The following is a 24,927-nucleotide window of genomic DNA, read 5'->3' as shown; positions in this document are numbered from 1 at the left end:
GGAGAGAGGAAGAGGAGGAGGCGGTGCATAGAGAGAGAGAGAGAGAGAGAGAGAGAGAGAGAGAGTGAGGGAGAGGGAGAGAGAGGAGGCAGTGCATAGATAGAGAGAAGGTGAGAGAGAGAGGGAGAGGAGGAGGAGGGAGAGAGGGAGAGGAGGAGGAGGGAGAGAGGGAGAGGAGGAGGAGGGAGAGAGGGAGAGGAGGAGGAGGGAGAGAGGGAGGAAGAGGAGGAGGGAGAGAGGGAGAGGAGGAGGAGGGAGAGAGGAGGAAGAGGAGGAGGGAGAGAGGGAGGAAGAGGAGGAGGGAAAGAGGAGGAGGCGGTGCATAGAGAGAGAAGGAGAGATAGACAGGGAGAGGAGGAGGAGGGAGAGAGGGAGAGAGGGAGGAAGAGGAGGAGAGAGAGGAAGAGGAGGAGGGAGAGAGGGAGAGAAGGAGGCAGTGCATAGAGAGGGAGAGAGGGAGGAAGAGGAGGAGGCGGTGCATAGAGAGAGAGAAGGTGAGAGAGAGAGGGAGAGGAGGAGGAGGGAGAGAGGGAGAGGAGGAGGAGGGAGAGAGGGAGAGGAGGAGGAGGGAGAGAGGGAGAGGAGGAGGAGGGAGAGAGGGAGGAAGAGGAGGAGGGAGAGAGGGAGAGGAGGAGGAGGGAGAGAGGAGGAAGAGGAGGAGGGAGAGAGGGAGGAAGAGGAGGAGGGAAAGAGGAGGAGGCGGTGCATAGAGAGAGAAGGAGAGATAGACAGGGAGAGGAGGAGGAGGGAGAGAGGGAGAGAGGGAGGAAGAGGAGGAGAGAGAGGAAGAGGAGGAGGGAGAGAGGGAGAGAAGGAGGCAGTGCATAGAGAGGGAGAGAGGGAGGAAGAGGAGGAGGCGGTGCATAGAGAGAGAGAAGGTGAGAGAGAGAGGGAGAGGAGGAGGAGGGAGAGAGGGAGAGGAGGAGGAGGGAGAGAGGGAGAGGAGGAGGTGTGATGCTAACTGGAGGCACTACTCTGTCTAAACCTCTGACTTTAATTTGAGCTTTGTTTTAACACAATCTGACCATTTAGCTGAACCACAACAGGTGAGCTGACTCGTGCCGTTAAACAAGTCTCTCGCGCATTAAATTCTTCACTCGCTAGCTAGCATTAGCATTAGCATTAGCATTAGCATTAGCCAACAGTTTTTCCGTTAGTCAATTTCCTAAACACCTCAGATTGATCACAGGCTCCTGACCTTTTTTTTTTATTGAGTTTTCACACTTCACACATCTTCAGACTTTTGTGTTTGTTTGCTAATGTTTGCATCGTATCACCATGGAAACTTGGCTAAACATTTCCCCATAGACGTACACGCAGAACGCCCCCAGTGTGATGTCACTGCAGAGTATCAGTTACATGTGTTTTTTTAAAGTTTGTTTTTTATTGCTCACACGTACTTTGAAAAACAGGCACATGAACTCTGGGAGAACAGGTCAGGCAGGTGAAAGGTTACACAGTGCGTCTTTAAAGTAACACAAACAAAATATAAATAGTTCACTTGTCCTGATTCCAGCCCAGTTCAGTCCTGTATTTAGCCTGTTTTGGTCCACTTTGGCTCTGGTCCAGTCCTGTGGTGTCAATGTGTCACAGCTAATTTTTATTATTTTTTTTTTAATGCAATAAAATTCAGCTTATTATTCACTGAATTTTGAATTAAGTTTTGACATTTTAGTTTATTTAAAGTTCAGTTTTTTTGTTTTTTTTCGCTTGAATAAAAAAATACTTTTGATTGTTTTTGGGCTGTAATTCTCCTGCTCTACTACAGTTTTCCTGCTGTATTACAAATATATTTACTTCACTTCTATAAATCTAATTATTTTTTATTATTATTATCATCATCAACATCATTATTATAATTATCATCATTATTATTGTTGTTATTTTTATTTTCACCAGTAGATGGCGCATGTGAAACCTGTTCCTCACCCCTCCCTTGGCCCCTCCCCTCACCTGGAATCTCCCTCCTCTCCTCACCAGTCCCCCTCCCCAGTCCTTTCACTTGACCCCTCCCCTGGCCCCTCCTCCTCACCCGGACCCTCCCCTCAACCGGTTGCTCCCCTACCTCCTCCCCACACCTAGCCACTCCCCCTCACCTGACCCCTCCCCAATCCTTTCACCTGAACCCTCCTCTGGCCCCTCCTCCTCACCTGGGCCCTCCCCTCAACCTGGACTCTCCCTCCTCCGCACACTTGGCCACTCCCCCTTAACTGGCCTCTTCCCAATCCTTTCACCTGACCCCTCCCCTCACCTGGCCCCTCCCTCTCATCTGGCCCCTCCTCCTCACTTGAACCTTCCCTCCTCCCTTGACCCCTCCCCCTTCCCCTGGCCCCTCCCTTCTGTCAGCCCAAAGCCGTCCCACTCTCAGACGGAAGTAGCACAGATCCCTCTAGTGGCGACACGTGAGAATGCACCAGAGCCACAGCATCAGCCGCTCTAACGACAAACAGGAACAGGAAAGTCAAAACTGGAGGCAGGAAAACGGGGGAATATTTGACCCAGTTTCAGGATGATAAACGAGTAAAGTGAGAGCAGATTTACAGAGGACAGCTCGTGGTTCAAACATGTGCAGATCACTGAAGCTGAAGCCGTCGTTTCAGAAAGAAGATGATGCATTTTTTATTAGTTTAAAGTGAGTTCATCCTTTTCACATGAAAACGGGGCCCGCGGCAAAATACCTCAAATGCCAAAGAAAACACGGAAACGAGTATTTTTCAACATGTCGTCTGTTACGTTCCACCGAATAGAGATTTCAGCGGATCGACACTGACAGACGACGGCACAAACACGAGGCTTTGGAATGGTAAAAGAGCAGAAAACACTCTGTTCCACCTTGTGATGTCATCGTGTGGTGATACAGGAAGTGCTCCACTGTGTTTTTAAACTCCACCTTCACTAGAATCATCTGGATCATTTCAGACCTGGATTATCTTTTTCTGTCCTCCCCCTCTTTTTCTCCTCTCTTTTATTAGCTGCTTTCTTCCTTCTCTTTCTTTTTGTTACTCCCCCTTTCTCTTCCTCTATCCCTCTCCTTTTCTCCCTGTCTCTTTCTCTTTTTGTCCCTCTACCTTTCTCTTCTTCCCTCTCTCGCTTCCTCTCGCTCTTATCACTCTTTCTTTCCTCCGTTTATTTTTCTCTCTCTCTCCCTCTCTCATTACTCTTTCTTTCTTGACTCTCTCTCCCTATCCCTCTCTCTCATCACTCTTTCTTTCCTCTCTCTCGTTCTTGCGTCCCCCCCTCCTCTCCCTGTCCCCCCGCTCTTTCTCTCTCTCTCCCTCTCATTCTCTCAGCACTCTTTCTCTTTCACTCTCTCTCTGATCACTCTTACTTTCCTCTCTTTCTCACTCCCTCCCTCTCTCTCTCTTTCTTTCCTCTCTCTTTATCTCTCTCTCCCTCTTCTGCTCTGTCATCACTCTTTCTCTCTTTCTCTCCCCTCTCTCTGTCTCTCTCTCCCTCTCTCTCTCATCAATCTTTCTCCCTCTCTCCCCCTCCCCTCCTTCTTTCTCTCTCTTTCTCTCCCTCTCTCATCAATCTTTCTCTTTCTCCATCTCTCTCCCCCCTCTCTTTCTTTCCTCTCTCTCTCTTCATTTGTATCATTTCATCTCTGTCTCTTGTCGTTCTTCTGCTGAACTAAAGGTAAAAGTCTCTGTTCACTTGATGACATCACGAGGTGTAACGTCGTGTTTTGATCTTTGTAGACGTCACAGACGAATAATAAAGTGACTCAAACATGTGAGAATGAAACAAACACAACTCCAGGTCTGATTTTGACGCGTTCACAGATTTAAACTCGACTTAAAGACACAGGAGTCAGTTTGTATCATACAGCACCTTCACTTTAAAGCTAACAAATTGCATGCTAACACACGCACCTCCTGATTCTCTGACAATAAACCTTTTTATAAGACGCAGAGAGAAAACAGCGGACGCACTTTGACCTCGAGAGCTGCTTATGTAACACGTCTGCACTGAGCCAACACACATTTTACTCAAATACAAGAGAAAAAAAATCATGTACCGGCCCTTTAAAGGCATTTCATTAACCTGCCCCAAAGTCGTACGAGGCGCAGTACTTCAGCTCGTATTTGAAGTGCAGACGCAGTACTTCGGCTCGTATTTGAAGTGCAGACGCAGTACTTCGGCTCGTATTTGAAGTGCAGACGCAGTACTTCGGCTCGTATTTGAAGTGCAGACGCAGTACTTCGGCTCGTATTTGAAGTGCAGACGCAGTACTTCGGCTCGTATTTGAAGTGCAGACGCAGTACTTCAGCTCGTATTTGAAGTGCAGACGCAGTACTTCAGCACGTATTTGAAGTACTCTGAGCCGCGTATCGTCCAAACGCGTTAAAACAAACCACGTCTTCATCGGTGCAGCTCCTGTTTGGCTGCGCTCCAATAATCCCATGTGTTTAAATAGGACACGCCCACAGACTGTTTATATAAATGGACATAGCTAACCCGTTAGCCGCCGCGCTACAAACAGGAAGTGATCATGGGCGCACTTCCTGCTCCATTGACTCTGGCTACAGTTCACTTTCTATTGAAAAAAACGTGGCCCCCTCTCTGTAACTGCTGCTGTCAGAGAACCGATATATATCATAGAGAGCCGATAAATAGAAGAGAACGATATATCGAAGAGCACCGATAAATAGAAGAGAACCGATGTATCATAGGGAGCCGATAAATAGAAGAGAACCGATATATCATAGAGAGCCGATAAATAGAAGAGCACCGATATATCGAAGAGCACCGATAAATAGAAGATAACCGATATATCATAGAGAGCCGATAAACAGAAGAGAACCGATATATTGAAGAGAACCGATAAATAGAAGAGAACCGATATATCATAGGGAGCCGATAAACAGAAGAGAACCGATATATCAAAGAGAAACGATAAATAGAAGAGAACCGATATATTAAAGAAAACCGATCTATCAGAGAGAACAAACGATATAAAGTGAAGAACCGATATATTGAAAAGAACTGATATATAGAAGAAACCTGATATTTAAAAGAGAACCGATATATATTAAATTGACCGATATATAGTAGAGAACCAATATATCGAAGAGAACCAGTATATAGAAGAGAACCGATATACATATGATCCTGGGGTTTTTATTTCACTATTGTGTCTGTAAATCAAGATATGAACATTAAAAACAGACAAATCAGACGCCTTATTCCTCTGAGTTTTCTCCCGCTAACGTTAGCAAAAGGTTTGATGAATAGCGTTGCTTATTCCCCTCTCTTGCTACTTGCGGTCGGAATTCCAAATATGGAACCCTGCTCCAGATTCGCCGCTGCACCTGCTCCAGCCTCGATGAGCTTCATTTGACTGAAGCTGAAGCTGTGGTGACGTCACACTCACTCACAGTCTGTGCTTTAGCCAAATGAAGCTCATCGATGCTAACAGTACAATTTTAAACCTGGGACCATATTTGAAAATGTGCACCTGTAAAACAAAGAGCCAATCAGGAGCGAGGTTGTTGAAAGTACACGCCCCCTCCCGTTCGCACAGCTGGTTTGTCAGAATGAGGGCGTTTAGCAAAGTTATAGCTGACAATCAAACCTGTTGCTAACGCTAGCGGGAAAGAAGGCGCCTGATTTGTCTGTTGTTAATCTTCATATCACACAGTACACGGAAAGTGAATTGGAGCCAGAGTTGAAGGAGCCAAAAGTGCACTCATGCTCACTTCCTGTTTGGAGCGCGGCGGCTAATAAGGCTAGCACGTTAGCAATGTGCATTTGTATAAAGATGCAGAGACTCAGGAGGCTCCTGGTTTTGCTGTGAGTTGTTTTAATGGAGGAGAGAGAGATTTTATATGAACGATTCAGAAAAGTTTGAGACTTTGATTTAATTTAATCAATAACCAGAAAATCCACTTAAGTGCGTCATGTTCTGGAATTTAATGATGTCATAGTTTCAGATGGAGCTATAGTTACTACAACTACTACTAGTACTACAAGTACAACTACAACTACAACTACAAGTACAACTAGTACTAGAACTACTACAACTACAACTACAACTAGTACTACATCTACTACTACAACTACAACTAGTACTACAAGTACAACTAGAACTACAACTACTACTAGTACTACAAGTACAACTACAACTACAACTACTACTAGTACTACAAGTACAACTACAACTACAACTACAACTAGTACTACAAATACAACTACAACTACAACTAGTACTACAAGTACTACAACTAGTACTACAACTAGTACTACAACTACAACTAGTACTACAACTACAACTAGTACTACAACTACTACTAGTACTACAACTACAACTAGAACTACAACTACAACTAGAACTACAACTACTACTAGTACTACAACTACTACAACTAGTACTACAACTAGTACTACAACTACAACTAGTACTACAACTACAACTAGAACTACAACTACTACTAGTACTACAACCACTACTACAACCACTACTACAACTACTACTACTACAACTACAACTAGTACTACAACTACTACTACAACTACTGCTACAATAACTACTATTACAACTACTACTACTACAACTACTACTACAACTACTACTACAACTACTACTACTACTACTACTACTACTACTACTACTACAACACTACTCATAGTAGTCCTGCTACTACTACTCCGGTACTCATATTACTATTGCTACAACAACTACAACAACTGCTACTACTACTATTACTACTAGTACTAGTACTACTACTACTAACACGACTACTACAACTACTGCACTATTACTAAAACTACCACGGTTCTCCTTTTACTACTACAGTACTAATACTTCTATGACAGTACCACACTGTTCTTCCTGTGTGGTGTTTGCCGGGTCATCAGACGACCACAGGGATCTGAGCCGTGAGGGGGTCCAATCAAAGCCGCCATCTTTGCCTCGTCTCCATGGAAACGGCGATGGCGAGCGGGTGGGCTTTGAACCCACTGGACCAGAGCGCCGCGTGTTTTTAACGAACCGAGAAACATACGAGAAAAAGTGTTTGAAAAGAGAGTAATTAAAAAGTGAATATGTGACAGAGGAAAAAGAGAAAATACTGTTTAAAGATCAGTGCAAAATACTAAGACCTAAAGTTTAAAGAGGAGGTATTTACTTCTGTGGGGTATTAAAGAGGAGGTATTTACTTCTGTGGGGTATTAAAGAGGAGGTATTTACTTCAGTGGGGTATTAAAGAGGAGGTATTTACTTCTATGGGGTATAAAGAGGAGGTATTTACTTCTGCGGGGTATTAAAGAGGAGGTATTTACTTCTAGGGGGTATTAAAGAGGAGGTGTTTACTTCTGTGGGGTATTAAAGAGGAGGTATTTACTTCTACGAGGTATTAAAGAGGAGGTATTTACTTCTACGAGGTATTAAAGAGGAGGTATTTACTTCTACGGGGTATTAAATAGGAGGTATTTACTTCTGTGGGGTATTAAAGAGGAGGTATTTACTTCTACGGGGTATTAAAGAGGAGGTATTTACTTCTGTGGGGTATTAAAGAGGAGGTATTTACTTCTACGAGGTATTAAAGAGGAGGTATTTACTTCTACGGGGTATTAAAGAGGAGGTACTTACTTCTGTGGGGTATTAAAGAGGAGGTATTTACTTCTACGAGGTATTAAAGAGGAGGTATTTACTTCTATGGGGTATAAAGAGGAGGTATTTACTTCTAGGGGATATTAAAGAGGAGGTACTTACTTCTGTGGGGTATTAAAGAGGAGGTATTTACTTCTATGGGGTATAAAGAGGAGGTATTTACTTCTATGGGGTATAAAGAGGAGGTATTTACTTCTACGGGGTATTAAAGAGGAGGTATTTACTTCTACGGGGTATTAAAGAGGAGGTATTCACTTTTATGGGGTATTAAAGAGGAGGTATTTACTTCTACGGGGTATTAAAGAGGAGGTATTTACTTCTACGGGGTATTAAAGAGGAGGTATTTACTTCTATGGGGTATTAAAGAGGAGGTATTTACTTCGGTGGGGTATTAAAGAGGAGGTATTTACTTCTACGGGGTATTAAAGAGGAGGTATTTACTTCTATGGGGTATTAAAGAGGAGGTATTTACTTCGGTGGGGTATTAAAGAGGAGGTATTTACTTCTACGGGGTATTAAAGAGGAGGTATTTACTTCTACGGGGTATTAAAGAGGAGGTATTCACTTTTATGGGGTATTAAAGAGGAGGTATTTACTTCTACGGGGTATTAAAGAGGAGGTATTTACTTCTATGGGGTATTAAAGAGGAGGTATTTACTTTTATGGGGTATTAACTGTAACATATCACATATTTAGATCACCATGTTTCTTTTTATTATTAGTATTGATTATTTCTGAGAATGATTTGGTTTGATTTTGATTTTGAAGCTGTGAATTAAAATTTTGTTACCCTCTTTTTTTACGGTTTCGTCTATTGCGGGTTATTTTTAGAACGTGTCAGAATCAGTTAAGAAGTCGACTCGTTTCCTCATCGAAAAACGCCTCATCTCACACTTTGATCAGAATCGTGTTCAATTTCGCTTTTACCAGTTTGTCAAATGTGGCCGAGGCAACAAAAAAACCGTCAAACTCGCCTTCGATGCTACAGATCTGAGCGCTCTACCGATGACGTTTCGCGTTGAGAGCGGGATTCGAACCAGCAACCTTCCGATAAGTGGGGGAAAACTCTACCAACTGAGCCGTTCGACACTCAATGATGCGCCGTTTGATCAGCTACTGTCGTTAACCTCATTTATTCTAATCGTTATCTCGTATCTCCAGGTGGATGACCATCGCGTAGGTTCATGTTTTTTACGTTTTAAAGGTTTGAAAATTAAAAATGTGAACGGCTCAGCTCTAAATACGACAGGACGTTTAAATGATCTTTTGCGGATCTGGTTTGAATCTATTCGACAGATGTTTGGAGTCGTGCGAAAACAACTCGACGACCCTGGATCGATCCCGGGATATTTATTAAGTCCATTGAAGACATGTGCTCGAAAACATCTGCAACACAGCAAACCTCCAGGCTAACCACTCTGCCGCAACGTCCGACAGAGACGATGAGGCTAACCACTCTGCCACAACAAGAGGACGAGGCTAACCACTCTGCCACAACGTCCGAGTGAGAGGACGAGGCTAACCACTCTGCCACAACGTCCAAGTGAGAGGATGAGGCTAACCACTCTGCCGCAACGAGAGGACGAGGCTAACCACTCTGCCACAACGTCCAACAGAGACGATGAGGCTAACCACTCTGCCACAACGTCCAACAGAGACGATGAGGCTAACCACTCTGCCGCAACGTCCAACAGAGAGACGACGAGGCTAACAACTCTGCCACAACGTCCAACAGAGAGACAACGAGGCTAACCACTCTGCCGCAACGTCCAAGTGAGAGGACGAGGCTAACCACTCTGCCACAACGTCCAACAGAGACGATGAGGCTAACCACTCTGCCGCAACGTCCGACAGAGAGGACGAGGCTAACCACTCTGCCACAACGTCCAACAGAGACGATGAGGCTAACCACTCTGCCGCAACGTCCGACAGAGAGGACGAGGCTAACCACTCTGCCACAACGTCCAAGTGAGAGGATGAGGCTAACCACTCTGCCACAACGTCCAACAGAGACGATGAGGCTAACCACTCTGCCGCAACGTCCAAGTGAGAGGACGAGGCTAACCACTCTGCCACAACGTCCAACAGAGAGGACGAGGCTAACTACTCTGCCGCAACGTCCAACAGAGACGACGAGGCTAACCACTCTGCCACAACGTCCAAGTGAGAGGACGAGGCTAACCACTCTGCCACAACGTCCAACAAAAAGAACGAGGCTAATCACTTTGGTGTTAAACAAGACTCAAATAACATTACAGTCACAAGCTAGCATTAGCATTAGCAATTTGACCTAGAAAAATAGCTAACTCTAGGCACTGCTCTGTCTGTAGCTCTGTTAGACTTTAATCTCACCAGAAAGAGCTGATTTACTCTGAACTACAACGGATGAGCTGATTTGTGCTGTTAAACCTGTCTCAAATAACGTTACACTCACAAGCTAGCTACCGTTAGCATTAGCATTAGCATTAGCCAACAGTTTTTCAGTTAATCGCTCTCACCTTTTTGTTGAAAATCAAATTCAAACAGCAACTTTCCGATACGTAGAACACAACCTGTCTACAACAACCTCCATCACAGTCATAAGCTAGCATTAGCATTAACATTAGCATTAGCATTAGCCAACATTTTTCAGTTCTTTGCTCCTAAACAGGATCATAAACGCTTGTATTAGTTGTAATCCATTTTGATTTTTTTTCTCGAGTTTTCGAGTTTTTAATGTGTGCGTTTATCACCATAGCAACTGCTGAACATTCCACCATAGACATACATGTAGTTCATCAGTCGTCCAGCAGGAATCACACTCCAAAAACCCCACAGACACTGAAGGACGGGTCAAATGCAGAGGGTCCACTTGATGACGCACCTTCAACACACACACAAAACTACTTAAAGCTGCACTGTGTAACTTTTCTAGTCCAGCTGCTTGTCTCTATGGAGATGTTACTGCTTTGCCAGAAATGTTCCCCAGTATGGCATTAAATATATGCATCTCCATGGGAATTCCACCACGCCAAATTACAGGTAAAATCTATGGAGAAGCCGCCCGCCCTCTCCTCATTGTAAAAGCTCATTAAAAAAGCCAAACTGTGCAACATTACTGGCAAAACAATAATATCTCCATGGAAACAAGCAGGTGACAGGCCCTCCACTAGAAAAGTTCCTGAATGCGCCTGTAAACCTCAGAATATGCAGAGGACGTTCATTTCCTCTGCTGTTTCCATGTTCTTTGTTTAGTGTTTACCGCCCTCGTGTGGCCGTAAAATGCAAATGCAGCTACTACATTATTTTAAAACTCACACAGACATTTAACTGAAGAGATTTATGTTTGTTTTAACTGCAGGAGTTCACACATTTACTCTGGAGCTTCATGGTTAGAGTGTGTGACCGTTTTGTTTTGTTTTTTTTGCCAGGCAGGGTAAAAAAGAGATAAAGACAAAGTGGATCAAAAAGTTTAGGTTTATTGAATCGACTGGACAGATCTTGTCATAGAAATAGAGACTTTGGAATCAGGATCAGGTGGTTGTGACACAGATATCTCCACAATAAAGATTATAATACAGAATGACACAACAATTCACTGTCGATTAATCAATAACAGATTTTCAAACGTGCAGTAAAAACATAGAGAGAATAAGAAAAGAGCAGGTTATACAGGACTGAGCAGGACAAGAAACATCTGAAGATTAAACTGAGCAAATCATCAGAAGGTTCAACATTTGTGGAGCATAAGTTTGTGTATTTCTTTCAAAAACAGTGAATGTTCCATAGTGTTATATAGACTCCGCCTCCACCTGCAACTATGACATCATCCACCTACAAAGTCTAATGTTAAACCAGTGGAGGTTGTTGATACTCTGCAGCGACATCAGGCTGGGGGTGTTCTACATGTATGTCTATGGTGGAATGTTTAGCTGTTACCATGGTGACACAATGCATATAATAACAAACACAGGAAAAAAAAAAAAAAGAGTTTTAAATGAAAACTCAAACAAAAAAAATACAAAATGGATTTAAACAGCACATTTTCAGGAGTTCGATCTGAGCTCATGCTGAAGTTGGCGGCACTGATTTATTTTTATTTTTTTTTTTTTTTATCATATTTTTGTGGAAATTTAACCCAAAATAAACCTTGCAGATTCTGATTATAACAATTCTTTTTTTTTTTTTTTTACATTTAGTCCCGAGCTCATTCGTGAGTTTGACAAAATGTCCAATGTCAAGACGAATGAATCAAGATCTTCAAGACGAGCTTTAGTCCTGGTTTAGTCCTGGTTTAGTCCTGGTTTAGTCCTGGTTTAGTCCTGGTTTAGTCCTGGTTTAGTCCTGGTTTAATCCTGGTTTAGTCCCGGGTTTAGTCCCGGTTTAATCCTGGTTTAGTCCTGGTTTAATCCTGGTTTAGTCCTGGTTTAATCCTGGTTTAATCCTGGTTTAGTCCTGGTTTAATCCTGGTTTAGTCCTGGTTTAATCCTGGTTTAGTCCTGGTTTAATCCTGGTTTAGTCCTGGTTTAATCCTGGTTTAGTCCTGGTTTAGTTCTGGGTTCGATGTGGCGCAGATCCTGATGTTGGTGGTTTTACACTTATCATCATCATAATTTGTGGGTCCCACAGAAAAAAATGGGAACAGTTTCTCTTTGGGAATGTTTTTATAAATGTAAATAAGAGACATGTCTCTGGAGTCATAGAAGGAAACTCTCCCACTGTCACAGTCCAACTGGACCCGGACTTTATTGGGTTTTTGTTTTAATTTCACCTCACCATAATCAGTGTAGTATCTCCCAGTTATGCGTCTTAAAAACAAACATCCAGAGTCTGTGGAAAAAGGATTTTCTGTTTTCCTGTTGATCGACTCTTTAGCCACACCTACATTCCACAAACTGTGGTCCCCCACCTCCACGTCCCAGTGGTGTCTCCCAGAGCTGAAACCAACAGAGCCCAGAACTACAGAATATACACAGAATCTCTCTGGATTCTCAGGGACCTGGAGAGGAGTCTCTGTCCAGGTCACAGAGGTCAGATTGTCTGACAGACTGAGAAGTGGGTTTGCAGTGTTTGGGTCCAGAACCACAGGACTGTACTCGACCTTCTGTCCCATCTTCCTCCAGACGCTGAAGGCCAGGTTTCCCAGGACTTTGGCCTGGTTTAGGAGCAGTCCAGGCCCCAGAGGAGGGAGGGGGCCTGGGGGCTCTTTGGGGCTCTGTGCTGGGCTGTAGGAGAGGAGGAAGTCCTCTGCTTTCTTCTCCAGCTGCTTCTCCAGCTCCTGGATGTTCTGCTCCAGAGAGGCCAGTGTCTCCTTGAGCCTGTCCAGCTGAGAGGTCATGCTCTGGGCTTGTCTGCTCTGCTCCTCCCTGAGTGAGGAGAGTCGGAGCTCCTCCTCCTCCTTGAGGAACATGTGTAAGCGTTGAAACTCTGCTCTGATGTTCCTCTCACAGAGCTCAGCCTGTCTGTGAGCGTGCCGCTGTGTGTCTCTGTAGATCTGCTCCAGAGCCTGGGCCTCTGCTCTGTTCTTCCTCAGAGCCTCCACCTGAGACTGGAGCTGCTCCTTCAGCTCCCTCTCTGCCTGCTCCACAGGCACCACCGTGTGGTCTCTGTGAAGAGAGAACTCACACAGAGGACACAGGAGCCGGGCCTCGTCTGTGCAGAACAGAGGGGGGACCTCTGGGTGTGTGCTGCAGACTGAAGCTCTGTCCTTAGACTTCAGTTTGTCAGTGAAAGAGACACACAGCTCCTTTAAGGCAAAGTTTACATTAATACCTTCTTTAGAAGACTTCCTCCTGCAGACGGGGCAGTTCCTGGTCTGGTTCTTGTCCCAGTGTCCATGAAGACAGTCGGAGCAGAAGCTGTGGTTACAGCCCAGAGTCACCGGCTCTTTAAAGGTCTCCAGACACACAGCACAGGTCAGGAAGTCCTCCACTGCTCTGAACTGCTCAGCCATCTCTGCACTGGACGTCCTCAGAGAAAACTCACGGTTTAAGGGAAGAGATCTGTGTCGTTGAGGCAGATTTATCAGGTTTATCAGGTTTCTGCAGTTGCTTTTACTTGATTCACAGTCGCAGCAGGGTGTGCTCTTAAAGGGACAGAGGCAACAACAGGATCATTAAACAGTCTCACGTGTTTGTCCACGTGACAGGGCCATTATTCTGATCTATCAGGTGGACATTTCATATTTTATTTCAATATAATATTAAATGTTTTGGGAACTGGAGGTCTAAAGAGGAGAGTGAAGGGGGAGAAGGGGCGGAGTCTGGAGTTATAAGCAACAGTGTGATTGGTCTGACTTCACAGTCTGCCCTTTCTATATTTATCCAATCACAACATCTGTAAATTAAATAGAGATGTTTATAAAAGTTTCATCATTATTGCGAGCGGGTTTGTATCTCTTTGTTTCCACGAAACCTGAGAAAGATGGAGTGATTTAAGAAAACTCAGAGCAAAGATGAAGAGAAATTCTCTGGAAATTGGACCAAAGGATGAGCCAGACTTGTGCAAGTCCAGAATTCTCTTCCTGATTTCTTGGCTAATTTTGTTAGACTTTCTCATTATGTTACAGAAAGACGCAGTGTGTTTCAGGTGTGTTTTAAATACATCCACACGTTTGTCTCTAATGAACACAAATGTTGTCAATAAAAGTATCAGAAGATTCCAAAGACATGCCATTATCATCTGGGTGTTTCCAAATTGTATAAATGGACAAACTAAATACGTCAGTAGGGAAAACAGGTAAATCCAGTTTGTAAGATCTGAACTCTTTCTGTTTTTTTAGGAGGGAGTTTCCACACCGCACTGCTATGTTGTACTTGTACGCAATGATGATGAAATGCCTGTATCCAACCGGGAAGAAACTTAGAATGTTTACTAAAATAAAAAAATAAAATAAAAAGTAAAATATTATTTTATTTTAATGAAAGGTGTAGTTTAACCATGTATTTTAAGTGACTGGGTGTTTAAACCAACAGCTCCAACAGTGCAGAGTCTCTGTATCAGATGCAGTGAAGAGGATACACCACACGCCTTTGAATCAGAGTCACTGGTTCAACACTTCAACACGACTTATGTCAGTTTGAACTTTGATAACGCCGCCACAGAGTCACCTGGAATGTCTTTTTTAATTTCACAGTAAGATGAACTCTCAGGATTTTTCTGATTTCTCCAACTCCTGAGAGTCCATCTTGTTTGGTTTCAGCTGAAGTGATTCCACCAGTGGTGCAGACTGGACCGATCACAGCATTGTGGGCAGAAGCCAGTGCCGAATGAACCAAAACAAACGTGACAACGCCGACCAATTTGAGCACAGACCTGGCTCTGTGTGACCAGGACAACAGTCACATGCAGTTCTGAGGAAAGCTCTGATTCTCCTGCAGGAGGTCCTAAGAGGAGCGTTTGGGACGCTGAGAGGCACAGACAGAGGAGTCATTCATTTTAGCTCTGACGTACAAGGACATGAAGAGAAAAGGCCTTGAATCTCAGGGCAACTTTGGACAAAATGATACATCCTGGGCCTTAATTTGAGAAAACCATGGTTACTCGTTTTCTTTTAATGACATCATTGAGGTCGATATGTCCAATTGGTTCCAGAATCGAGGTTTTACCTAGAAACAATGTAGAGGCTCTGTCCTTTTACAGCGGATCAGACCTTGGTCCTTTTCCACAGAGTCCAGACCAAGTTCACCAAACCTCTGCACGTCATAAACATGATGTATTTCCCCAAACTGAAATCATCAGTCAGATTTATAAGAACAAAGATAAATTAGTCAATCAGAAAATATTTTTTTTATTCTAACTCTTATCAGCACACAGACCAGATCTATTTTTTAGAGGGCACTAGCCCTTTTCTTAATTTGCATATCAATAATTGAGCTCATAAATCTGCACACATTTTACAATCAAAAAATGTTTGTAAAAGATATATTGTGTCGTAACGGTGTGGGTAGGACCAAGAGATGCAGACTCGGGGCAAGTTTACAGTGTTAATGGTACAATTGGTGAAATATAGTCTTTATCAGTTCATTCAAATATACACGAGGAACAGACCAGGCGGGCGGAGTGCAGGTCGGGGACGGGGAAACCAGGACAGGAGTGAAGACAAGAACGGGACGAGACCGGGTCAGGCAGGGCCGGCGTAGTCCAGAGAGCGGAGTCCAAAGCCGGAGGTAAGCAGTAAGCCGGAGACCAAGACAGAACAGGTAGCAAGACGGAGGGATGACTTTACCGGAGCCGGAGCGCAGAGGCAGGAGCAGGGACGAGCGAGGACAGGGATCTGGAAGATGACAAAATCCAAATGAGAGCATGCAGACGGGTAAAGAGATACAAAACTGAGCTGGAGCATTCACGTTTACACGCGGACGGTCTGGCTCCGAGTGTAGTCTGCCGAGCCCTCATATGCTCAGCAGCAGGTGATGGTGATTGCGCTGATGTGCTCCAGGTGCGTGCGGGGGGAGTCTCGAACTCCGCCCAGCTCCAGGCAGACCCCTCCAGGGAGGGATAGAGAGCACAGGAGGACAGGAACAAACGGGCGTCATGACAGCCCCCTAAGGGCTACTTCCTGGTGGACCCCCCGGCTTGTCAGGGTGAGCATGGTGAAACTCTCGTACCATGTCAGGGTCCAGAATACGTGGCCTTGGCACCCAGGATCGCTCCTCCGGACCGTAACCCTCCCAGTCCACGAGGTACTGGAGTCGGTCGGTCTTTAGCGGGATGGTCCTGGATGAGAGCCAAACCATTTGGCCAGGCTGGTATGTGGGCACCGGGATGCGGTGGCGATCGGCCGCTGCCTTGGTGCGCGCCCCGGACCGAAGAAGGGCAGCGCCGGAGGTGATGCTGGACGGATGGAACGGCAAGGTCCTTCTCCTCCGTGGGGAAGAGCGGAGGCTGGTATCCCAGGGATGCTTGGAACGGAGACATCCCAGTGGCCGAGCTCACAAGAGAGTTGTGGGCGTATTCTATCCAGGGCAGGTAAGAACTCCAGGTTGCGGGATTAGCGGAGACAGTGCATCGCAGTGCTGATTCTAGGTCCTGGTTAGCCCGCTCCGTCTGCCCATTTGACTGTGGGTGAAAGCCGGACGTGAGACTCACCGTGGCCCCTAACCTGTCGCAAAAGGCCCACCACCCCTGGGACGTGAATTGAGTCCCCCTGTCGGAAACGATGTCCACCGGGATGCCGTGAAGGCGGAAGACATGGTTAGTGAGCTGGTCGGCGGTCTCCTTGGCAGTTGGGAGCTTGGGCAGGGCTATAAAGTGGGCGGCCTTGGAGAACTGGTCCACCACCGTGAGGATGACCGTGTTCCCCTGGGAGGTAGGTAGTCCCGTCACAAAGTCCACTGCGATATGGGACCAAGGCCACCGAGGAACTGTGAGGGGCTACAAGAGACCAGAAGGGGGTGAATGGGAGGCCTTGGCCCGAGCACATACCTGGCAAGCTGAGACAAAGGCCCGGGTGTCCGTGTCCATGGTGGACCACCAGAAGTGTCTCTTGAGCAGGGAGAGAGAGCGACTCACCCCGAGATGGTAGGCGAACCTAGAGGCGTGGACCCACTGAAGCACCTAGGATCAAACAGGGTCGGGGACAAACAATTTACCAGGTGGGCCGTTACCTGGGTCAGGGTCGTTGGTCTGGGCCTCAAAGACGGTGTCCTCGATCTCCCAGTGGACCGCGGCGACAACGCATGAGGGAGGAATGGTCATCTCCGCGGGACCCAGGCTGTCCTCCAGGGTGAACTGGCGAGAAAGTGCGTCCGGTTTTACGTTCCGGGATCCGGGACGGTAGGTCAGGAGGAAATTAAAGCGACTGAAAAACAGGGACCAACGAGCCTGACGGGAGTTGAGTCGCTTGGCGGACTGGATATATTCCAAGTTCTTATGGTCTGTCCAAACTACGAACGACTGCTCCGCCCCCTCCAGCCAGTGGCGCCACTCCTCTAGGGCGAGTTTGACGGCCAGGAGCTCCCGGTCCCCCACGTCATAGTTGGCCTCAGCCGAGGACAACCGGCGGGAGAAGAAGGCACAGGGGCAGAGGAGATTGTGGGGTTCAAACCACTGCGACAGCACGGCCCCCACTCCCGAGTCGGAGGCGTCTACTTCCACGATGAATTGGCGCCGGGGGTCGGGCTGGTGCAGGATGGGAGCAGAGGTGAACAGCTTCTTGAGCTTCTCGAAGGCTGATTGCGCCTCAGGGGACCAGGAAAACTGCAACGAAGGAGAGGTAAGTTTAGTAAGGGGTAACCCTACTAAAATCCCGTATAAACCGTCTATAAAAGTTGGCGAAGCCGATGAATCACTGGAGCTGCTTGCGGTTGGTCGGGACGGGCCAATCCGCGACGGCCTGGATCTTCTCAGGATCGGCTTTCACTTGGCCCCGCCCCACAATGAAGACCAAAAAACTGACTTCTCTGCATGGAATTCGCATTTCTCTGCCTTAACGAACAGTTTGTTTTCTAGGAGGCGCTGAAGAACCAGGCGGACATGACGGCGATGCTCCTGAAGGGACTGGGAGAGAAAATCAGGATGTCATCCAGGTAAACGAAGACGAAACGGTTCAAAAAATCACGGAGAACATCGTTAATCAGGGCTTGGAACACCGCAGGGGCGTTGGTAAGGCCAAAGGGCATAACCAGATATTCGAAGTGGCCAAGGGGGGGTCTTAAACGCCGTCTTCCACTCATCCCCCTCCCTTATGCACACAAGGTGGTAAGCGTTTCGCAGATCCAGCTTAGAAAAGACGGTGGCTCCGTGGAGGGGCATGAAAGCGGAGTCCAGAAGGGGGAGTGGGTATTTGTTCTTGACGGTGATATTGTTGTGCTCATTCAGACCCCGCACGAAAACGGCCCGCAGCGTGCTGTCCGTCCAGTCCACCTCAGCCGTGTGCATTCAGAAGTCACTGTAGTCCACTACCGTCCTAGAGCCCTGGTTGAGAGTCAGTAGGCGGGACGCCGCATTGTCCCGGTAGTGCGGGTGGTCGAACACCAATTTGAAGTTAGCGATGAACTCGTTAAAATCCAATGTCTCTACAGGTGTGTGGGTTAGCCGTGCCTCAGCCCACTGGAGAGCCCTTCACCGAAGTAATCCACATACGTAGCGAATACGTAGCGAGTAGGACACTGCTGAAACACGTACTCGCATTGAAACAGGAATCCCAGACAGAGGTGAGGCTGGCCAGAATATGGCTCCAGGTCCGTGCCTCTCGGCTCCGGGGGACGCGGTGGCACCCCAGCAGCCGCAGGCGGGGCAACAAGGAGTGCAGCCACTTGGTGGTTGAGCTGCGCCACTTGTTGGGTCAAAGTTTGGTTTAAATCCAACAGAGTCCGGATTGATTGTTCATGTTGTCCCAATACCGCCTCATGGTGGGAGTGCGCTTGCCAGCTCCTCCTGTGTAGTTCTGGGTTGATTCCTCTCCTTTCTTAGGATCATTGACCCCATGAGGTGAGATCTCACATGGAGCCCCAGTCCGAGGGAGACTGACAGTCATGTTTAGCTTCTTCCATTTTTTAATAATTGCTCCAACAGTGGATCTTTTTTCACCAAGCTGCTTGGCAGTTGCCCCGTAGCCCTTTCCAGCCTTGTGGAGGTCTACAATTTTGTCTCTCGTGCATTTTGACAGTTGTTTGGTCTTGGCCATGTTAGTAGTTGGAGTCTTACTGATTGTCTGGGGTGGACAGGTGTTTTTATGCAGCTAACGACCTCAAACAGGAGCTTCTATTTTAGGATATTAAGTGTGGAGGTGAACTTTTTAAAGGTGCACTAACTGGTCTTTGAGGGGCAGAGTTCTAGCTGATAGACAGGTGTTCAAATGCTTATTTGCAGCAGTAACATACAAATACATTTTTTTTTTTAATCATACAATTTCCAGATTTTTTTTAAATAATGTCTCTCACAGTGGACATGCACCTAAGATGAACATTTCAGACCCCTCCATGATTTCTAAGTGGGAGAACTTTCAAAATCACAGGGTGTTCAAATATTTATTTGCCTCACTGTATTCAGCTCCATTTATATCGATCTTTGACACTTCTGAGTCATGTTTCACTATTTTTTCTCTGGGTTTTCACTCAAAATTGCAGGTGTAGGTCGCTGCCAACATGTTAAACACTGTACGAATAAGGAGAAAACCTCTCCAGAGGTCACTTTTAAAAAGGTACGCCAGAGCTAATGCAAATGCTAACTTCTATTTGAATATTACCTGTAACATAAGAAATTTTAATTGGTTTTAAGGACGACTCAATTAGATATAATTCAGTGTCCACCAGTGATCTGACCAGAATTAAAGAAGTGGCTTGGACGAGCAGCCAAACGTTTTCAGTCCTACAAAGATTTGTCCACTTTAAACTTGTTATTATTTAGGTGTAGTTTATTTTGGTCAGTGATGTTATTTAAATCTTTATTAGGCTCTGAAGTTAGCATTAGCATTTGCACTGACACACAAAGACACAGATGGTGAAGTTTTCCTCACCTTTGTAAAGTGTTTAAGATGTTCTCACTGACATTCACCTGCAGCTCCCTGTCCACTGTCTCATCTGTCAGGATCCAGTTATTTTAGCACGACTCTGCAAAATCCTCATAGACATTACAACAGAAATGTCCGCACTGACTGACAGTCTAGTTTTTGTGGATATGGTCATAGAACTAAGCTGTTTTTTCTTTTGCCAGATCCTGTTTCCTGGTCCTACTCTGCACCTCAGCCTCCAACCCAGCTTCCTCCGACTGATCCAAAAACGTCAATCTCCGACCCAACTCTCTACTACCTGCTCCGTCAACCAACATTCACATTTTCTTGTTTGTAATAAACCCTGTCGAACTTTTACCTCAAGCCTAAATCTTTGATCCCCCCACGGGGTTACAACATTTTAAATATGTTTTATGCTACACTGTGGGACATCTCCATGGAGACGAGAAGATTTCAGACCCTTAAAAAGTACACAGCGCGTCAAATTGCTGATCTTGGATACTGTGGTGGAATTTTAAAACCTTTAAAATACACTGCCTGACTAAAAAAAGTTGCCACCTGGATTTATTTTAACCGCAAATGGTGCAATGAGTTTGAGGAGGGTCAAATCATTGGCATCAAGCAGAGAAAACATCTAAAGAGATTGCAGAAACTACTAAAACTGGGTTAAGAACTGTTCAACGTGTTATTAAAAACTAGAAGGATAGTGGGGACACATTGACTTTGAGGAAGAAATGGGGCCGAAAAAATCCTGAATGATCGTGATCGGTGACACTTAAATATTTGGTGAAATCAAATCAAAGAAAAACAACAGTAGAGCTCAGGGCTGTGTTTAATAGTGAAAGTAAGAGCATTTCCACAGACACAATGTGAAGGGAACTCAAGGGATTGGGACTGAACAGCTGTGTCGCCTTAAGAAAACCACTAATGAGTGAACCTCACTGGAAAAAAGCTTCAATTTGCAGGAGCATAAATATTGGACTCTGGATCAATGGAAGGTCAAGAGGTCTGATGAGTCCAGATTTACCCTGTTCCAGAGAGATCAGGGTAAGAAGAGAGGCAGATGAAGTGGTGCACCCATCAGTCTTTGAGCCGACTGTACAAGTCTGTGGGGGCAGATCTGGGGCTGCTGCAGTTGATCAGGTCTAGGTTCAGCAACAGTCTGTGCTAAAAGAACGAGGTCAGCTGACACCTGAATGTCAAGAAAACTCTGTTCTCGACTGTTTACCCAATACAAGACAAGCGTTAGACTTTCTCTACTCTGATCAGAGGGAGCACGCACAGAGAAGAAACTACGCAGACTGCTTCCACGAGGTCTTCTCTGCCTTCTGTGACGCCTCCTTCTCAGAGCAGGCTTTTATGAACAGCATAACATTCCTCATGTTTATCAGTAGAACACGACCCTTGTCCCCTCCACACACATACATGAGCTTTCTTATCTTTTAGGTTACACATCTGTTGACCTTTCACCCACGCCCTGTTTCTTGTTTGTCAGTTCAGTTACACAGTTTGTAGTTTTCCATCACACCATATTAGTCTCGCACACACAATATAAACATACAGTTAATTAATGATAAAACATAAGCATCATTTTATTGACACTGAATATACTGAATGACCAGGTTATTCCATCAATGGATTTTTGGGCATATTCCAAGACGACAATGCCAGAATTCATCGGGCTCAAATAGTGACAGAGTGGATCAGGAGCATGAGACGTCATTTTCACACATGGATTGTCCACCAGAGTCCAGACCTTAACTCCATTTAGAATCTTTGTGCTGGAGAAGCTTCGTGCAGCATCAGACTCGACCATAATCGATGCAACAGGTGAAAAATTAATGCAACACTGGATGGAAGTAAATCTTGTGACGTTGCAGATGCGAAATCGAAACAATGTCACAGTGTGTCACGATCCACATTATTCCGGTCCCATGTTTTGCCTCCTGTCCTGCTCTTCCCCTTCCTCACCTGCCGGAGCCGGAGCTGGACTGAGCTCCTGACTCCTCCCGCGCGCACCTGCAGCCCGTCAGCGCAATCACCACCACCTGCCGTGGATAAGAGGAGCCAGGACCAGACACATGATGCCAGATCGTCCGCGTGTCCGTGTGAATATCTAGCTTGTTTGTTGCCTTTTGCATTTTGCTCTTTGTATCCCGCTCATTGGATTTTTCATGCTACCCTTCAGATCCTGTTCTCTGGACCATCCTTGCTCCTTCGCTCCCGGCATCGCTCCGACCCTGCCTGCTAGTCCTGGTACAGTCTCTCCTTGTCTTGTTCTCCGCACTCCACGCCTCTGGACCTCGCCTTGCACCCCGCTCCTCGTTCTGGCTCTGGTCGCCCTGTCTCCGTCTCCGCACTCCACGACTCCCCGGCTTGCACTCTGCACCCCCGCCTCCGCTACGCCACACCCTCCGCCCCTGGATCCTGGCCCGCACCTCGTCCCCTGTTCATCGCCAGATCAACCCACTTTATTTACAAGTCGTGAATTAATGTACAGTGTAAATTTTCCCCGAGTCTTGCATCTGTTGGTCCTATTTGCCTGCATTACGACACAGTGAATGTGCAACATGATCAAAGGTAAAGGAACAACCAAATATTAGAGTGTGTGACCTTTTTATTTTGGTGGCCAGGCAGTGTAAAAAAGAGATAAAGATGAAGTGGATCAAAAAGTTTAGGTTTATTGAATCGACTGGACAGATCTTGTCATAGAAATAGAGACTTTGGAATCAGGATCAGGTGGTTGTGACACAGATATCTCCACAATAAAGATTATAATACAGAATGACACAACAATTCACTGTCGATTAATCAATAACAGATTTTCAAACGTGCAGTAAAAACATAGAGAGAATAAGAAAAGAGCAGGTTATACAGGACTGAGCAGGACAAGAAACATCTGAAGTTTAAACTGAGCAAATCATCAGAAGGTTCAACATTTGTGGAACATAAGTTTGTGTATTTCTTTGAAAAACAGTGAATGTTCCATAGTGTTATATAGACTCCGCCTCCACCTGCAACTATGACATCATCCACCTACAAAGTCACACAGATAAATTTCAGTGAGTCTAATATTAAATCAATGGAGGTTGTTGATACTCTGCAGCGACATCAGGCTGGGGGTGTTCTACATGTATGTCTATGGATGAATGTTTAGCTGTTACCATGGTGACACAATGCAAATATTAGTAAACACAGACAAAAAAGAGTTTTAAGATGGTCTGAAAACTCAAGAAAAAGCGACTAACTGAAAAACTGTTGGCTAATGCTAGCTATCTTGTGACTAATTTGATGCATTTCAGACTTGTTTAACAGCATGAATCAGCTCACCTGTTGTAGTTCCAGCAAAGTCAGATCTTTATGGTTGGATTGTGTTAAAATGAAGCTCATTTTAAAATCTAACAGACAGAGCAGTGCCTACAGTTAGCATCACACCCACAGGGAGTGTTGATGACATCCGCTGTATCAAGTTTCAAAGTATCACTGCTAAACACTAAATTTGGTGACATTCAGTGGGATAAATGTTTTCCTTTGATTTTTTTGTAATTTTTTTATATATTTTTGTGGAAATTTGACACAGAATAAACATGGTGGATTTTGATTAGGATGATTTTTTTCTATTTTTACATTTAATCCGAGCTCTTTAGTGAGTTTGACAAAATGTCAGAAGTCCAGACAAATGGATCAACATCTCCAAAAAGATCTTTAGATCTGGTTTAGTCCTGGTTTAGTCCTGGTTTAGATCTGGTTTAGTCCTGGATTAGTCTTGGTTTAGTGCTGATTCGGTGCTGGGTTAGTCCCGGTTTAGTCCTAGTTTAGTCCTTGTTTGGTCTTGGTTAAGTCCTGGGTTAGTCCTGGTCTAGTCCTGATTTAGTGCCGGGTTAGACATGGCACAGATCCTGATGTTGGTTTTACACTCATCATCATCATCATCATCATCATCATCATCATCATCATCATCATCATCATCAGTGTGTCCCAAACAAAAACATGGGAACAGTTTCTCTCTGGGAATGTTTTTATAAATGTAAATAAGAGACATGTCTCTGGAGTCACAGAAGGAAACTGTCCCACTGTCACAGTCCAACTGGACCTGGACTTTATGGGGGTTTTGTTTTAATTTCACCTCATCAGAATCAGTGATGTATTTACCAGTGAAGTGTGCTAAAAACAAACATCCAGAGTCTGTGGAAAAAGGATTGTCTGTTTTCCTGTTGATTGACTCTTTAGTCACACCTATAATCCAGAAACTGTGGTCCTCCACCTCCACGTCCCAGTGGTGTCTCCCAGAGCTGAAACCAACAGAGCCCAGAACTGCAGGATATACACAGAATCTCTCTGGATTCTCAGGGACCTGGAGAGGAGTCTCTGTCCAGGTCACAGAGGTCAGATTGTCTGACAGACTGAGAACTGGGTTTGCAGTGTTTGGGTCCAGAACCACAGGACTGTACTCGACCTTCTGTCCCATCTTCCTCCAGACGCTGAAGGCCAGGTTTCCCAGGACTTTGGCCTGGTTTAGGAGCAGTCCAGGCCCCAGAGGAGGGAGGGGGCCTGGGGGCTCTTTGGGGCTCTGTGCTGGGCTGTAGGAGAGGAGGAAGTCCTCTGCTTTCTTCTCCAGCTGCTTCTCCAGCTCCTGGATGTTCTGCTCCAGAGAGGCCAGTGTCTCCTTGAGCCTGTCCAGCTGAGAGGTCATGCTCTGGGCTTGTCTGCTCTGCTCCTCCCTGAGTGAGGAGAGTCGGAGCTCCTCCTCCTCCTTGAGGAACATGTGTAAGCGTTGAAACTTGAAGTATGTCGGCAGAGTGAGTGAGTAGGTCACGTCACGTAAAACTGTCTCTCCATTCACCAACTATACCCACTACTCTGATCGCGCTGACTGCACTTT

At 45.5% G+C, this 24,927-nt stretch overlaps 2 protein-coding genes across 2 annotated transcripts in view; both read right to left on the bottom strand.

The window, feature by feature from the left end:
- Nucleotides 1-24,927, bottom strand: part of LOC117387594 (NACHT, LRR and PYD domains-containing protein 1a allele 5-like) — a 769,741-nt gene that overhangs the window by 153,489 nt on the left and 591,325 nt on the right. The gene's annotated exons all lie outside the window — the stretch shown is intronic.
- On the bottom strand, nucleotides 11,789-13,586 carry LOC117387591 (nuclear factor 7, brain-like). The gene has a single exon (XM_033985128.2). The coding sequence runs from the start codon at nucleotides 13,542-13,544 to the stop codon at nucleotides 12,129-12,131; it is 1,416 nt and encodes a 471-aa protein (XP_033841019.1). The 5' UTR covers nucleotides 13,545-13,586; the 3' UTR covers nucleotides 11,789-12,128.

This window comes from Periophthalmus magnuspinnatus, chromosome 19 (assembly GCF_009829125.3).
Source record: "Periophthalmus magnuspinnatus isolate fPerMag1 chromosome 19, fPerMag1.2.pri, whole genome shotgun sequence".
In the NCBI taxonomy this organism is placed as follows: domain Eukaryota; kingdom Metazoa; phylum Chordata; class Actinopteri; order Gobiiformes; family Gobiidae; genus Periophthalmus; species Periophthalmus magnuspinnatus.
Note: the sequence above shows the minus strand (reverse complement) of the source record. Positions and strands in the feature narration are given on the sequence as shown.

Coding starts and splice junctions, on each gene's coding strand:
- LOC117387591 (XM_033985128.2), bottom strand. CDS start 13,544: ATGGCTGAGCAGTTCAGAGCAGTGGAGGACTTCCTGACCTGTGCTGTG.